Source organism: Salvelinus alpinus, chromosome 5, assembly GCF_045679555.1.
Source record: "Salvelinus alpinus chromosome 5, SLU_Salpinus.1, whole genome shotgun sequence".
In the NCBI taxonomy this organism is placed as follows: Eukaryota; Metazoa; Chordata; class Actinopteri; order Salmoniformes; family Salmonidae; genus Salvelinus; species Salvelinus alpinus.
The window spans coordinates 9,866,286-9,884,148 of record NC_092090.1 but is presented as its reverse complement, the minus strand read 5'-3'; the positions used below and the strand labels follow the sequence as shown (position 1 = coordinate 9,884,148).

Below are 17,863 nucleotides of genomic sequence, written 5' to 3'. Positions count from 1 at the left end.
GTTGTAGTGAGTCTGGTCTCCAGACAACATATTGAGGTTTGGTCCCGTTGTGTCTATATAACTCAGTGTTGTAGTGAGTCTGGTCTCCAGACAACATATTGATGTCTGGTCCCATTGTGTCTCTATAACTCAGTGTTGTAGTGAGTCTGGTCTCCAGACAACATATTGAGGTCTGGTCCCGTTGTGTCTCTATAACTCAGTGTTGTAGTGAGTCTGGTCTCCAGACAACATATTGAGGTCTGGTCCCATTGTGTCTCTATAACTCAGTGTTGTAGTGAGTCTGGTCTCCAGACAACATATTGAGGTCTGGTCCCGTTGTGTCTATATAACTCAGTGTTGTAGTGAGTCTGGTCTCCAGACAACATATTGAGGTCTGGTCCCGTTGTGTCTCTATAACTCAGTGTTGTAGTGAGTCTGGTCTCCAGACAACATATTGATGTCTGGTCCCGTTGTGTCTCTATAACTCAGTGTTATAGTGAGTCTGGTCTCCAGACAACATATTGAGGTCTGGTCCCGTTGTGTCTCTATAACTCAGTGTTATAGTGAGTCTGGTCTCCAGACAACATATTGAGGTCTGGTCCCATTGTGTCTCTATAACTCAGTGTTGTAGTGAGTCTGGTCTCCAGACAACATATTGATGTCTGGTCCCATTGTGTCTCTATAACTCAGTGTTGTAGTGAGTCTGGTCTCCAGACAACATATTGAGGTCTGGTCCCGTTGTGTCTCTATAACTCAGTGTTGTAGTGAGTCTGTTCTCCAGACAACATATTGATGTCTGGTCCCGTTGTGTCTCTATAACTCAGTGTTGTAGTGAGTCTGGTCTCCAGACAACATATTGAGGTCTGGTCCCGTTGTGTCTCTATAACTCAGTGTTGTAGTGAGTCTGGTCTCCAGACAACATATTGAGGTCTGGTCCCGTTGTGTCTATATAACTCAGTGTTGTAGTGAGTCTGGTCTCCAGACAACATATTGATGTCTGGTCCCATTGTGTCTCTATAACTCAGTGTTGTAGTGAGTCTGGTCTCCAGACAACATATTGAGGTCTGGTCCCGTTGTGTCTCTATAACTCAGTGTTGTAGTGAGTCTGGTCTCCAGACAACATATTGAGGTCTGGTCCCATTGTGTCTCTATAACTCAGTGTTGTAGTGAGTCTGGTCTCCAGACAACATATTGAGGTCTGGTCCCGTTGTGTCTCTATAACTCAGTGTTGTAGTGAGTCTGGTCTCCAGACAACATATTGATGTCTGGTCCCGTTGTGTCTCTATAACTCAGTGTTGTAGTGAGTCTGGTCTCCAGACAACATATTGAGGTCTGGTCCCGTTGTGTCTCTATAACTCAGTGTTGTAGTGAGTCTGGTCTCCAGACAACATATTGAGGTTTGGTCCCGTTGTGTCTATATAACTCAGTGTTGTAGTGAGTCTGGTCTCCAGACAACATATTGATGTCTGGTCCCATTGTGTCTCTATAACTCAGTGTTGTAGTGAGTCTGGTCTCCAGACAACATATTGAGGTCTGGTCCCGTTGTGTCTCTATAACTCAGTGTTGTAGTGAGTCTGGTCTCCAGACAACATATTGAGGTCTGGTCCCATTGTGTCTCTATAACTCAGTGTTGTAGTGAGTCTGGTCTCCAGACAACATATTGAGGTCTGGTCCCGTTGTGTCTCTATAACTCAGTGTTGTAGTGAGTCTGGTCTCCAGACAACATATTGATGTCTGGTCCCGTTGTGTCTCTATAACTCAGTGTTGTAGTGAGTCTGGTCTCCAGACAACATATTGAGGTCTGGTCCCATTGTGTCTCTATAACTCAGTGTTGTAGTGAGTCTGGTCTCCAGACAACATATTGAGGTCTGGTCCCGTTGTGTCTCTATAACTCAGTGTTGTAGTGAGTCTGGTCTCCAGACAACATATTGATGTCTGGTCCCGTTGTGTCTCTATAACTCAGTGTTGTAGTGAGTCTGGTCTCCAGACAACATATTGAGGTCTGGTCCCATTGTGTCTCTATAACTCAGTGTTGTAGTGAGTCTGGTCTCCAGACAACATATTGAGGTCTGGTCCCGTTGTGTCTCTATAACTCAGTGTTGTAGTGAGTCTGGTCTCCAGACAACATATTGAGGTCTGGTCCCATTGTGTCTCTATAACTCAGTGTTGTAGTGAGTCTGGTCTCCAGACAACATATTGAGGTCTGGTCCCGTTGTGTCTCTATAACTCAGTGTTGTAGTGAGTCTGGTCTCCAGACAACATATTGAGGTCTGGTCCCGTTGTGTCTCTATAACTCAGGCAGTGTTATAGTGAGTCTGGTCTCCAGACAACATATTGAGGTCTGGTCCCGTTGTGTCTCTATAACTCAGTGTTGTAGTGAGTCTGGTCTCCAGACAACATATTGATGTCTGGTCCCGTTGTGTCTCTATAACTCAGTGTTGTAGTGAGTCTGGTCTCCAGACAACATATTGAGGTCTGGTCCCGTTGTGTCTCTATAACTCAGTGTTGTAGTGAGTCTGGTCTCCAGACAACATATTGAGGTCTGGTCCCGTTGTGTCTATATAACTCAGTGTTGTAGTGAGTCTGGTCTCCAGACAACATATTGAGGTCTGGTCTCCAGACAACATATTGAGGTCTGGTCCCGTTGTGTCTATATAACTCAGTGTTGTAGTGAGTCTGGTCTCCAGACAACATATTGAGGTCTGGTCCCATTGTGTCTCTATAACTCAGTGTTGTAGTGAGTCTGGTCTCCAGACAACATATTGAGGTCTGGTCCCGTTGTGTCTCTATAACTCAGTGTTGTAGTGAGTCTGGTCTCCAGACAACATATTGAGGTCTGGTCCCATTGTGTCTCTATAACTCAGTGTTGTAGTGAGTCTGGTCTCCAGACAACATATTGAGGTCTGGTCCCGTTGTGTCTCTATAACTCAGTGTTGTAGTGAGTCTGGTCTCCAGACAACATATTGAGGTCTGGTCCCGTTGTGTCTCTATAACTCAGGCAGTGTTATAGTGAGTCTGGTCTCCAGACAACATATTGAGGTCTGGTCCCGTTGTGTCTCTATAACTCAGTGTTGTAGTGAGTCTGGTCTCCAGACAACATATTGATGTCTGGTCCCGTTGTGTCTCTATAACTCAGTGTTGTAGTGAGTCTGGTCTCCAGACAACATATTGAGGTCTGGTCCCGTTGTGTCTCTATAACTCAGTGTTGTAGTGAGTCTGGTCTCCAGACAACATATTGAGGTCTGGTCCCGTTGTGTCTATATAACTCAGTGTTGTAGTGAGTCTGGTCTCCAGACAACATATTGAGGTCTGGTCCCGTTGTGTCTCTATAACTCAGTGTTGTAGTGAGTCTGGTCTCCAGACAACATATTGAGGTCTGGTCTCCAGACAACATATTGAGGTCTGGTCCCGTTGTGTCTCTATAACTCAGTGTTGTAGTGAGTCTGGTCTCCAGACAACATATTGAGGTCTGGTTCCGTTGTGTCTCTATAACTCCGTGTTGTAGTGAGTCTGGTCTCCAGACAACATATTGAGGTCTGGTCCCGTTGTGTCTCTATAACTCAGTGTTGTAGTGAGTCTGGTCTCCAGACAACATATTGAGGTCTGGTCCCGTTGTGTCTCTATAACTCAGTGTTATAGTGAGTCTGGTCTCCAGACAACATATTGAGGTCTGGTCCCGTTGTGTCTCTATAACTCAGTGTTATAGTGAGTCTGGTCTCCAGACAACATATTGAGGTCTGGTCCCGTTGTGTCTCTATAACTCAGTGTTGTAGTGAGTCTGGTCTCCAGACAACATATTGAGGTCTGGTCTCCAGACAACATATTGAGGTCTGGTCCCGTTGTGTCTCTATAACTCAGTGTTGTAGTGAGTCTGGTCTCTAGACAACATATTGAGGTCTGGTCCCGTTGTGTCTCTATAACTCAGTGTTGTAGTGAGTCTGGTCTCCAGACAACATATTGAGGTCTGGTCCCGTTGTGTCTCTATAACTCAGTGTTGTAGTGAGTCTGGTCTCCAGACAACATATTGAGGTCTGGTCCCGTTGTGTCTCTATAACTCAGTGTTGTAGTGAGTCTGGTCTCCAGACAACATATTGAGGTCTGGTCCCGTTGTGTCTCTATAACTCAGGCAGTGTTATAGTGAGTCTGGTCTCCAGACAACATATTGAGGTCTGGTCCCGTTGTGTCTCTATAACTCAGTGTTGTAGTGAGTCTGGTCTCCAGACAACATATTGATGTCTGGTCCCGTTGTGTCTCTATAACTCAGTGTTGTAGTGAGTCTGGTCTCCAGACAACATATTGAGGTCTGGTCCCGTTGTGTCTCTATAACTCAGTGTTGTAGTGAGTCTGGTCTCCAGACAACATATTGAGGTCTGGTCCCGTTGTGTCTATATAACTCAGTGTTGTAGTGAGTCTGGTCTCCAGACAACATATTGAGGTCTGGTCTCCAGACAACATATTGAGGTCTGGTCCCGTTGTGTCTATATAACTCAGTGTTGTAGTGAGTCTGGTCTCCAGACAACATATTGAGGTCTGGTCCCATTGTGTCTCTATAACTCAGTGTTGTAGTGAGTCTGGTCTCCAGACAACATATTGAGGTCTGGTCCCGTTGTGTCTCTATAACTCAGTGTTGTAGTGAGTCTGGTCTCCAGACAACATATTGAGGTCTGGTCCCATTGTGTCTCTATAACTCAGTGTTGTAGTGAGTCTGGTCTCCAGACAACATATTGAGGTCTGGTCCCGTTGTGTCTCTATAACTCAGTGTTGTAGTGAGTCTGGTCTCCAGACAACATATTGAGGTCTGGTCCCGTTGTGTCTCTATAACTCAGGCAGTGTTATAGTGAGTCTGGTCTCCAGACAACATATTGAGGTCTGGTCCCGTTGTGTCTCTATAACTCAGTGTTGTAGTGAGTCTGGTCTCCAGACAACATATTGATGTCTGGTCCCGTTGTGTCTCTATAACTCAGTGTTGTAGTGAGTCTGGTCTCCAGACAACATATTGAGGTCTGGTCCCGTTGTGTCTCTATAACTCAGTGTTGTAGTGAGTCTGGTCTCCAGACAACATATTGAGGTCTGGTCCCGTTGTGTCTATATAACTCAGTGTTGTAGTGAGTCTGGTCTCCAGACAACATATTGAGGTCTGGTCCCGTTGTGTCTCTATAACTCAGTGTTGTAGTGAGTCTGGTCTCCAGACAACATATTGAGGTCTGGTCTCCAGACAACATATTGAGGTCTGGTCCCGTTGTGTCTCTATAACTCAGTGTTGTAGTGAGTCTGGTCTCCAGACAACATATTGAGGTCTAGTTCCGTTGTGTCTCTATAACTCCGTGTTGTAGTGAGTCTGGTCTCCAGACAACATATTGAGGTCTGGTCCCGTTGTGTCTCTATAACTCAGTGTTGTAGTGAGTCTGGTCTCCAGACAACATATTGAGGTCTGGTCCCGTTGTGTCTCTATAACTCAGTGTTATAGTGAGTCTGGTCTCCAGACAACATATTGAGGTCTGGTCCCGTTGTGTCTCTATAACTCAGTGTTATAGTGAGTCTGGTCTCCAGACAACATATTGAGGTCTGGTCCCGTTGTGTCTCTATAACTCAGTGTTGTAGTGAGTCTGGTCTCCAGACAACATATTGAGGTCTGGTCTCCAGACAACATATTGAGGTCTGGTCCCGTTGTGTCTCTATAACTCAGTGTTGTAGTGAGTCTGGTCTCTAGACAACATATTGAGGTCTGGTCCCGTTGTGTCTCTATAACTCAGTGTTGTAGTGAGTCTGGTCTCCAGACAACATATTGAGGTCTGGTCCCGTTGTGTCTCTATAACTCAGTGTTGTAGTGAGTCTGGTCTCCAGACAACATATTGAGGTCTGGTCCCGTTGTGTCTCTATAACTCAGTGTTGTAGTGAGTCTGGTCTCCAGACAACATATTGAGGTCTGGTCCCGTTGTGTCTATATAACTCAGTGTTGTAGTGAGTCTGGTCTCCAGACAACATATTGAGGTCTGGTCCTGTTGTGTCTCTATAACTCAGTGTTGTAGTGAGTCTGGTCTCCAGACAACATATTGAGGTCTGGTCCCGTTGTGTCTCTATAACTCAGTGTTGTAGTGAGTCTGGTCTCCAGACAACATATTGAGGTCTGGTCCCGTTGTGTCTCTATAACTCAGTGTTATTGTGAGTCTGGTCTCCAGACAACATATTGAGGTCTGGTCCCGTTGTGTCTCTATAACTCAGTGTTGTAGTGAGTCTGGTCTCTAGACAACATATTGGGGTCTGGTCCCGTTGTGTCTATATAACTCAGTGTTGTAGTGAGTCTGGTCTCCAGACAACATATTGAGGTCTGGTCCCGTTGTGTCTCTATAACTCAGTGTTGTAGTGAGTCTGGTCTCCAGACAACATATTGGGGTCTGGTCCCGTTGTGTCTATATAACTCAGTGTTGTAGTGAGTCTGGTCTCCAGACAACATATTGAGGTCTGGTCCCGTTGTATCTATATAACTCAGTGTTGTAGTGAGTCTGGTCTCCAGACAACATATTGAGGTCTGGTCCCGTTGTGTCTCTATAACTCAGTGTTGTAGTGAGTCTGGTCTCCAGACAACATATTGGGGTCTGGTCCCGTTGTGTCTCTATAACTCAGTGTTGTAGTGAGTCTGGTCTCCAGACAACATATTGATATCTGGTCCCGTTGTGTCTCTATAACTCAGTGTTATAGTGAGTCTGGTCTCCAGACAACATATTGGGGTCTGGTCCCGTTGTGTCTCTATAACTCAGTGTTGTAGTGAGTCTGGTCTCCAGACAACATATTGGGGTCTGGTCCCGTTGTGTCTCTATAACTCAGTGTTGTAGTGAGTCTGGTCTCCAGACAACATATTGATGTCTGGTCCCGTTGTGTCTCTATAACTCAGTGTTATAGTGAGTCTGGTCTCCAGACAACATATTGAGGTCTGGTCCCGTTGTGTCTCTATAACTCAGTGTTATAGTGAGTCTGGTCTCCAGACAACATATTGAGGTCTGGTCTCCAGACAACACATTGAGGTCTGGTCCCATTGTGTCTCTATAACTCAGTGTTGTAGTGAGTCTGGTCTCCAGACAACATATTGAGGTCTGGTCCTGTTGTGTCTATATAACTCAGTGTTGTAGTGAGTCTGGTCTCCAGACAACATATTGAGGTCTGGTCTCCAGACAACATATTGAGGTCTGGTCCCGTTGTGTCTCTATAACTCAGTGTTGTAGTGAGTCTGGTCTCCAGACAACATATTGAGGTCTGGTCTCCAGACAACATATTGAGGTCTGGTCCCGTTGTGTCTCTATAACTCAGTGTTATAGTGAGTCTGGTCTCCAGACAACATATTGAGGTCTGGTCCCGTTGTGTCTCTATAACTCAGTGTTGTAGTGAGTCTGGTCTCCAGACAACATATTGAGGTCTGGTCTCCAGACAACATGTTGAGGTCTGGTCCCGTTGTGTCTCTATAACTCAGTGTTGTAGTGAGTCTGGTCTCCAGACAACATATTGAGGTCTGGTCTCCAGACAACATATTGAGGTCTGGTCCCGTTGTGTCTCTATAACTCAGTGTTGTAGTGAGTCTGGTCTCCAGACAACATATTGAGGTCTGGTCCCGTTGTGTCTCTATAACTCAGTGTTGTAGTGAGTCTGGTCTCCAGACAACATATTGAGGTCTGGTCCCGTTGTGTCTCTATAACTCAGTGTTGTAGTGAGTCTGGTCTCCAGACAACATATTGAGGTCTGGTCCCGTTGTGTCTCTATAACTCAGTGTTATAGTGAGTCTGGTCTCCAGACAACATATTGAGGTCTGGTCCCGTTGTGTCTCTATAACTCAGTGTTGTAGTGAGTCTGGTCTCCAGACAACATATTGAGGTCTGGTCCCGTTGTGTCTCTATAACTCAGGCAGTGTTGTAGTGAGTCTGGTCTCCAGACAACATATTGGGGTCTGGTCCCGTTGTGTCTCTATAACTCAGTGTTGTAGTGAGTCTGGTCTCCAGACAACATATTGGGGTCTGGTCCCGTTGTGTCTCTATAACTCAGTGTTGTAGTGAGTCTGGTCTCCAGACAACATATTGATGTCTGGTCCCGTTGTGTCTCTATAACTCAGTGTTATAGTGAGTCTGGTCTCCAGACAACATATTGAGGTCTGGTCCCGTTGTGTCTCTATAACTCAGTGTTATAGTGAGTCTGGTCTCCAGACAACATATTGAGGTCTGGTCTCCAGACAACACATTGAGGTCTGGTCCCATTGTGTCTCTATAACTCAGTGTTGTAGTGAGTCTGGTCTCCAGACAACATATTGAGGTCTGGTCCTGTTGTGTCTATATAACTCAGTGTTGTAGTGAGTCTGGTCTCCAGACAACATATTGAGGTCTGGTCTCCAGACAACATATTGAGGTCTGGTCCCGTTGTGTCTCTATAACTCAGTGTTGTAGTGAGTCTGGTCTCCAGACAACATATTGAGGTCTGGTCTCCAGACAACATATTGAGGTCTGGTCCCGTTGTGTCTCTATAACTCAGTGTTATAGTGAGTCTGGTCTCCAGACAACATATTGAGGTCTGGTCCCGTTGTGTCTCTATAACTCAGTGTTGTAGTGAGTCTGGTCTCCAGACAACATATTGAGGTCTGGTCTCCAGACAACATGTTGAGGTCTGGTCCCGTTGTGTCTCTATAACTCAGTGTTGTAGTGAGTCTGGTCTCCAGACAACATATTGAGGTCTGGTCTCCAGACAACATATTGAGGTCTGGTCCCGTTGTATCTATATAACTCAGTGTTGTAGTGAGTCTGGTCTCCAGACAACATATTGGGGTCTGGTCCCGTTGTGTCTCTATAACTCAGTGTTGTAGTGAGTCTGGTCTCCAGACAACATATTGATGTCTGGTCCCGTTGTGTCTCTATAACTCAGTGTTATAGTGAGTCTGGTCTCCAGACAACATATTGGGGTCTGGTCCCGTTGTGTCTCTATAACTCAGTGTTGTAGTGAGTCTGGTCTCCAGACAACATATTGATGTCTGGTCCCGTTGTGTCTCTATAACTCAGTGTTATAGTGAGTCTGGTCTCCAGACAACATATTGAGGTCTGGTCCCGTTGTGTCTCTATAACTCAGTGTTATAGTGAGTCTGGTCTCCAGACAACATATTGAGGTCTGGTCTCCAGACAACACATTGAGGTCTGGTCCCATTGTGTCTCTATAACTCAGTGTTGTAGTGAGTCTGGTCTCCAGACAACATATTGAGGTCTGGTCCTGTTGTGTCTATATAACTCAGTGTTGTAGTGAGTCTGGTCTCCAGACAACATATTGAGGTCTGGTCTCCAGACAACATATTGAGGTCTGGTCCCGTTGTGTCTCTATAACTCAGTGTTATAGTGAGTCTGGTCTCCAGACAACATATTGAGGTCTGGTCCCGTTGTGTCTCTATAACTCAGTGTTGTAGTGAGTCTGGTCTCCAGACAACATATTGAGGTCTGGTCTCCAGACAACATATTGAGGTCTGGTCCCGTTGTGTCTCTATAACTCAGTGTTGTAGTGAGTCTGGTCTCCAGACAACATATTGAGGTCTGGTCCCGTTGTGTCTCTATAACTCAGTGTTGTAGTGAGTCTGGTCTCCAGACAACATATTGAGGTCTGGTCCCGTTGTGTCTCTATAACTCAGTGTTGTAGTGAGTCTGGTCTCCAGACAACATATTGAGGTCTGGTCCCGTTGTGTCTCTATAACTCAGTGTTATAGTGAGTCTGGTCTCCAGACAACATATTGAGGTCTGGTCCCGTTGTGTCTCTATAACTCAGTGTTGTAGTGAGTCTGGTCTCCAGACAACATATTGAGGTCTGGTCCCGTTGTGTCTCTATAACTCAGGCAGTGTTGTAGTGAGTCTGGTCTCCAGACAACATATTGAGGTCTTGTCTCTGTGTTTTTACTCGGTCTTGACTCGGTCTCGGACAATGAGGTCTGGTAATTTCTTGCCGAGTCCAACCGGGGCCACCGGAGTGAAAATCTAATAATTGTCAGCTCTCATTCAGTCGGCCCATTAAACCGCTTCGTCAAATATCCACACTCCTTTCATGACACATTATCTTATCAACTATTGAAACCTGCCTGGGCTTTCTACTTTACTCGTAACATTACTGTCCTTTACTTTTGTTGAAAAATATCCTCAAACTTTGTGGCGGTGGTCAGAATTTCCTTGATTTGCTGGTAGATTAGAGTGGGGGACATTGTTTCAAAGCTCTATTTAGTAAGGGGAGACCGGCGGAAGTTGGAACATACTTAAGTCTTTTTTATCTGTTATAGACCTGTTTCAAATCAAATCAAATCAAATGAGTGGGTTAGTGATTATGTGTAGAGTGTCTCTCTGTTTGTCCTCAGCATCCATTTCATCACCATTCGGAATATCTAAAGAATCCATTTGTTCTTCTGAAATACGAACACAGAAATACTGGACATTTTGAGATCTTGTTATTATGGGGATTTGACCCATTTGAAGACCAACCGTGGTTTTGAATTGGACTTTCATTGTTCTGGTCTCAGTCTTGACTTGTGTTACAATAATGCTAGTCTGAACTCGAACCCAGGCGCTGAGAAACACAGCGAGCAGAGATAAGGCTAAAGTCTAAAGTCTTGACAGAAAACAAGGCAACAGCACAAGAGTACACTGAACAAAACATGAGACCTAAGCAACGATACAGGCCAACAGAGGAACCTAGTTAGCAAGGCAACCAGGTGCACAAAGAAGGTAATTAACCACAGGTGAAACCAATAAGTAATGATCAGGGTAACCCTGGAAACTAGAAAACAAGGTACGGGTGCCCTCCAGCGGTAACCAAAGGAAACAACAATCAAATCGAACAGAAACGGTGACAACTTGGTCTCGGACCCCTCGCACCCCTCTGGTCTTGGTCTCGGACCCCTCGGCACCCCGGTCTTGGTCTCGGACCCCTCGCCCCCCTCCCGGTCTTGGTCTCGGACCCCTCGCCCCCCTCCCGGTCTTGGTCTCGGACCCCTGGCCCCCCGGTCTTGGTCTCGGACCCCTCGCCCCCCTCCCGGTCTTGGTCTCGGACCCCTCGCCCCCCTCCCGGTCTTGGTCTCGGACCCCTGGCCCCCCGGTCTTGGTCTGGACTCGAACTGGAAGAGAGGTACTGGGTGTGCAGGCTTTCAGGTGTCCAACTCCTGGTCTATCTCAACTAATTGAGGTCCAGAAAAAGAGTGAATGAAAGTTTTGAGAATGACACAAATATTAATTTTCACAAAGTCTGCTGCCTCAGTTTGTATGATGGCAATTTGCATATACTCCAGAATGTTATGAAGAGTGATCAGATGAATTGCAATTAATTGCAAAGTCCCTCTTTGCCATGCAAATGAACTGAAACCCCCCCCAAAATATTTCCACTACATTTCAGCCCTGCCACAACAGGTGTGAGTGTTGACGAGGACAAGGCTGGACATCACTCTGTCATGCTGATTGAGTTCGAATAACAGACTGGAAGCTTCTAAAAGAGGGTGGTGCTTGGAATCATTGTTCTTCCTCTGTCAGCCATGGTTACCTGCAAGGAAACACGTGCCGTCATCATTGCTTTGCACAAAAAGGGCTTCACAGGCAAGGATATTGCTGCCAGTAAGAATGCACCTAAATCAACCATTGATCGGATCATCAAGAACTTCAAGGAGAGCGGTTCAATTGTTGTGAAGAAGGCTTCAGGGCACCCAAGAAAGTCCAGCAAGCGCCAGGACCGTCTCCTAAAGTTGATTCAGCTGCGGGATCGGGTCACCACCAGTACGGAGCTTGCTCAGGAATGGCAGCAGGCTTGTGTGAGTGCATCTGCACGCATAATGAGGTAAAGACTTTTGGAGGATGGCCTGGTGTCAAGAAGGGCAGCAAAGAAGCCACTTCTCTCCAGGAAAAACATCAGGGACAGACTGATATTCTGCAAAAGGTACAGGGATTGGACTGCTGAGGACTGGGGTAAAGTCATTTTCTCTGATGAATCCCCTTTCCGATTGTTTGGGGCATCCGGAAAAAGCTTGTCCGGAGAAGACAAGGTGAGCGCTACCATCAGTCCTGTGTCATGCCAACAGTAAAGCATCCTGAGACCATTCATGTGTGGGGTTGCTTCTCAGCCAACGGAGTGGGCTCACTCACAATTTTGCCTAAGAACACAGCCATGAATACAGAATGGTACCAACACATCCTCCGAGAGCAACTTCTCCCAACCATCCAGGAACAGTTTGGTGACGAACAAGGCCTTTTCCAGCATGACGGAGCACCTTGCAACCCACAAATTCTGACAAACTCCAAGCGTTGATTATGCAAGAATGGGCTGCCATCAGTCAGGATGTGGCCCAGAAGTTAATTGACAGCATGCCAGGGCCGATTGCAGAGGTCTTGAAAAAGAAGGGTCAACACTGCAAATATTTAGTCTATGCATCAACTTCATGTAACTATCAATAAAAACCTTTGACACTTATGAAATGCTTGTAATTATACTTCAGTATTCCATAGTAACATCTGACAAAAATATCTAAAGACACTGAAGCAGCAAACTTTGCGAAAATTAATATTTGTGTCATTCTCAAAACTTTTGGCCACGACTGTACACACTTAGAGAACCCTGGTTGACTGATTTGACCTCTCCTCTCGTCCTCCTCTCCTCCTCCTCCCGTTCTCCTCTCCTCCTTCTCTCCTCCTCCCATCCTCCTCTCTTCCTTCTCTCCTCGTCCCGTCCTCCTCTCCACCTCCCGTTCTCCTCTCCTCCTTCTCTCCTCCTCCCATCCTCCTCTCTTCCTTCTCTCCTCCTCCCGTCCTCCTCTCCTCCTCCTCCCGTCCTCCTCTTCTCTTTCTCTCCTCCTCCCGTCCTTCTCTCCTCCTCCCGTTCTCCTCTCCACCTCCTCCCATCCTCCTCTCCTCCTCCCGTCCTCCTCTCATCCTCCCATCCTTCTCTCCTCCTCCCGTCCTCCTCTCCTCCTCTCCTCCTCTCCTCCTCTCCTCCCGTCCTCCTTCTCTCTTCCTCCCGTCCTCCTCTCCTCCTCTCCTCTCCTCGTCCCGTCCTCCTCTCCTCCACCTCCCGTCCTCCTCTCCTCCTTCCATCCTCCTCTCCTCCTCCCGTCCTCCTCTCCTCCTCCCGTCCTCCTCTCCTCCTCCCATCCTTCTCTCCTCCTCCCGTCCTCCTCTCCTCCTCCCATCCTCCTCTCCTCCCCCTCTCATCCTCCCATCCTTTTCTCCTCCTCCCCTCCCGTCCTCCTTCTCTCTTCCTCCCGTCCCCCTCTCCTCCTCTCCTCGTCCCGTCCTCCTCTCCTCCGCCTCCCGTCCTCCTCTCCTCCTCCCATCCTTCTCTCCTTCTACCGTCCTCCTCTCCTCCTCCCGTCCTCCTCTCCTCCTCCCATCCTCCTCTCCTCCTTCTCTCCTTCTCCCCCCATGCAGTGTTCAGCTGCCTCACCACATCCATGACGTGGAGCTGGAGAGGATCTCCCGCTATGTCTTGGTGACCCAGCAGCATGGCTTCACCCTGGCCTGGGACGGGCACAGTGGTTCTGTTTACATCAAGCTGAGCCCAGAGTGGGTGGGCAGGACCTGCGGTCTGTGTGGCAACTTCAACGCAGACGTACAGGATGACCTGAAGACCAGCTACGGTAAGAACAGAGACAGAGAGGACAGTAGAGGAGGACCTGAAGACCAGCTACGGTAAGAACAGAGACAGAGAGGACAGTAGAGGAGGGACTGAAGACCAGCTACGGTAAGAACAGAGAAAGAGAGGACAGTAGAGGAGGGACTGAAGACCAGCTACGGTAAGAACAGAGACAGAGAGGACAGTAGAGGAGGACCTGAAGACCAGCTACGGTAAGAACAGAGACAGAGAGGACAGTAGAGGAGGGACTGAAGACCAGCTACGGTAAGAACAGAGAAAGAGAGGACAGTAGAGGAGGGACTGAAGACCAGCTACGGTAAGAACAGAGACACAGAGGACAGTAGAGGAGGGATTGAAGACCAGCTACGGTAAGAACAGAGACAGAGAGGACAGTAGAGGAGGACCTGAAGACCAGCTACGGTAAGAACAGAGACAGAGAGGACAGTAGAGGAGGGACTGAAGACCAGCTACGGTAAGAACAGAGACAGAGAGGACAGTAGAGGAGGACCTGAAGACCAGCTACGGTAAGAACAGAGACAGAGAGGACAGTAGAGGAGGGACTGAAGACCAGCTACGGTAAGAACAGAGACAGAGAGGACAGTAGAGGAGGGACTGAAGACCAGCTACGGTAAGAACAGAGACAGAGAGGACAGTAGAGGAGGGTCTGAAGAACAGCTACGGTAAGAACAGAGACAGAGAGGACAGTAGAGGAGGGTCTGAAGACCAGCTACGGTAAGAACAGAGACAGAGAGGACAGTAGAGGAGGGTCTGAAGACCAGCTACGGTAAGAACAGAGACAGAGAGGACAGTAGAGGAGGGTCTGAAGACCAGCTACGGTAAGAACAGAGACAGAGAGGACAGTCACAGGTCAGTTCCAGTAATGGTGGCCCCTCCTACTGGAAAGCTCATAGGTGTGCAGGCTTTTGCTCCATCTCTGCTGTAATACACCTGATTCAGCTGATCAAGGTCCTGAAGAGCACCTTACGGCTACAATCAGGTGTGTTTGAAGTAGGGCTGGAACAAAATCTTGCAAGAGAGGACTGAAGCATTGTACTGTAACGGTGGCAACGTTCTGCTGTCTTCCCATACAGGTGTGGTGACGGAGGACCTGTCCATGTTTGGGAACAGCTGGGTGGAGGAGGAGCTTCACCAGGTCAGGTGTCCCATGGTGCCCTCCATGTTCCCCTCGCCCTGCGCCTCACGTGACCCACACATCCTACTGGTGAGTAACCCTGACCTTCGCCCTGCGCCTCCCCTGACCCACACATACTACTGGTGAGTAACCCTGACCCTCGCCCTGCGCCTCACGTGACCCACACATCCTACTGGTGAGTAACCCTGACCCTCGCCCTGCGCCTCACGTGACCCACACATCCTACTGGTGAGTAACCCTGACCCTCGCCCTGCGCCTCACGTGACCTACACATCCTACTGGTGAGTAACCCTGACCCTCGCCCTGCGCCTCACGTGACCCACACATCCTACTGGTGAGTAACCCTGACCCTCGCCCTGCGCCTCACGTGACCCACACATCCTACTGGTGAGTAACCCTGACCCTCGCCCTGCGCCTCACGTGACCCACACATCCTACTGGTGAGTAACCCTGACCCTCGCCCTGCGCCTCACGTGACCCACACATACTACTGGTGAGTAACCCTGACCCTCGCCCTGCGCCTCACGTGACCCACACATCCTACTGGTGAGTAACCCTGACCCTCGCCCTGCGCCTCACGTGACCCACACATCCTACTGGTGAGTAACCCTGACCCTCGCCCTGCGCCTCACGTGACCCAGACATCCTACTGGTGAGTAACCCTGACCCTCGCCCTGCGCCTCACGTGACCCTCACATACTACTGGTGAGTAACCCTGACCCTCGCCCTGCGCCCTGCGCCTCACGTGACCCACACATCCTACTGGTGAGTAACCCTGATCCTCGGCCTGCGCCTCACGTGACCCACACATCCTACTGGTGAGTAACCCTGACCCTCGCCCTGCGCCTCACGTGACCCACACATACTACTGGTGAGTAACCCTGACCCTCGCCCTGCGCCTCACGTGACCCACACATCCTACTGGTGAGTAACCCTGACCCTCGCCCTGCGCCTCACGTGACCCACACATCCTACTGGTGAGTAACCCTGACCCTCGCCCTGTGCCTCACGTGACCCACATATACTACTGGTGAGTAACCCTGACCCTCGCCCTGCGCCTCACGTGACCCACACATCCTACTGGTGAGTAACCCTGACCCTCGCCCTGCGCCTCACGTGACCCACACATCCTACTGGTGAGTAACCCTGACCCTCGCCCTGTGCCTCACGTGACCCACACATCCTACTGGTGAGTAACCCTGACCCTCGCCCTGCGCCTCACGTGACCCACACATCCTACTGGTGAGTAACCCTGACCCTCGCCCTGCGCCTCACGTGACCCACACATCCTACTGGTGAGTAACCCTGACCCTCGCCCTGCGCCTCACGTGACCCACACATACTACTGGAGAGTAACCCTGACCCTCGCCCTGCGCCTCACGTGACCCACACATCCTACTGGTGAGTAACCCTGACCCTCGCCCTGCGCCTCACGTGACCCACACATCCTACTGGTGAGTAACCCTGACCCTCGCCCTGCGCCTCAAGTGACCCACACATCCTACTGGTGAGTAACCCTGACCCTCGCCCTGCGCCTCACGTGACCCACACATCCTACTGGTGAGTAACCCTGACCCTCGCCCTGCGCCTCACGTGACCCACACATACTACTGGTGAGTAACCCTGACCATAACCCTCTCATACAGGTGGTGAATAACCCTGACCGTAACCCTCTCATACAGGTGGTGAATAACCCTGACCTTAACCCTCACATACAGGTGATGAATAACCCTGACCTTAACCCTCAAATACAGGTGGTGAATAACCCTGACCTTAACCCTCACATACAGGTGATGAATAACCCTGACCTTAACCCTCACATACAGGTGATGAATAACCCTGACCTTAACCCTCACATACAGGTGGTAAATAACCCTGACCTTAACCCTCACATACAGGTGGTAAATAACCCTGACCTTAACCCTCACATACAGGTGGTGAATAACCCTGACCTTAACCCTCACATACAGGTGGTAAATAACCCTGACCTTAACCCTCACATACAGGTGGTGAATAACCCTGACCTTAACCCTCACATACAGGTGATGAATAACCCTGACCTTAACCCTCAAATACAGGTGGTGAATAACCCTGACCTTAACCCTCACATACAGGTGATGAATAACCCTGACCTTAACCCTCACATACAGGTGATGAATAACCCTGACCTTAACCCTCACATACAGGTGGTAAATAACCCTGACCTTAACCCTCACATACAGGTGGTGAATAACCCTGACCTTAACCCTCACATACAGGTGGTGAATAACCCTGACCTTAACCCTCACATACAGGTGATGAATAACCCTGACCTTAACCCTCACATACAGGTGGTGAATAACCCTGACCTTAACCCTCACATACAGGTGGTGAATAACCCTGACCTTAACCCTCACATACAGGTGATGAATAACCCTGACCTTAACCCTCACATACAGGTGGTAAATAACCCTGACCTTAACCCTCACATACAGGTGATGAATAACCCTGACCTTAACCCTCACATACAGGTGGTGAATAACCCTGACCTTAACCCTCACATACAGGTGGTGAATAACCCTGACCTTAACCCTCACATACAGGTGGTGAATAACCCTGACCTTAACCCTCTCATACAGGTGGTGAATAACCCTGACCTTAACCCTCACATACAGGTGGTGAATAACCCTGACCTTAACCCTCTCATACAGGTGGTGAATAACCCTGACCTTAACCCTCACATACAGGTGGTGAATAACCCTGACCTTAACCCTCTCATACAGGTGGTGAATAACCCTGACCTTAACCCTCACATACAGGTGGTGAATAACCCTGACCTTAACCCTCACATACAGGTGGTGAATAACCCTGACCTTAACCCTCACATACAGGTGGTGAATAACCCTGACCTTAACCCTCACATACAGGTGGTGAATAACCCTGACCTTAACCCTCACATACAGGTGGTGAATAACCCTGACCTTAACCCTCACATACAGGTGGTGAATAACCCTGACCTTAACCCTCACATACAGGTGGTGAATAACCCTGACCTTAACCCTCACATACAGGTGGTGAATAACCCTGACCTTAACCCTCACATACAGGTGGTAAATAACCCTGACCTTAACCCTCACATAC

The 17,863-nt window shown here is 48.5% G+C and overlaps 1 protein-coding gene across 1 annotated transcript in view; it reads left to right on the top strand.

Moving 5' to 3' along the window:
- The window catches only part of otog (otogelin), a 163,604-nt gene that overhangs the window by 15,233 nt on the left and 130,508 nt on the right, over positions 1-17,863 (top strand). Inside the window, exons 8-9 of the mRNA XM_071400514.1 lie at positions 13,386-13,594; positions 14,682-14,812. Coding sequence (XP_071256615.1) covers positions 13,386-13,594; positions 14,682-14,812 — 340 coding nt within the window. The remainder of the gene's footprint in view (positions 1-13,385; positions 13,595-14,681; positions 14,813-17,863) is intronic.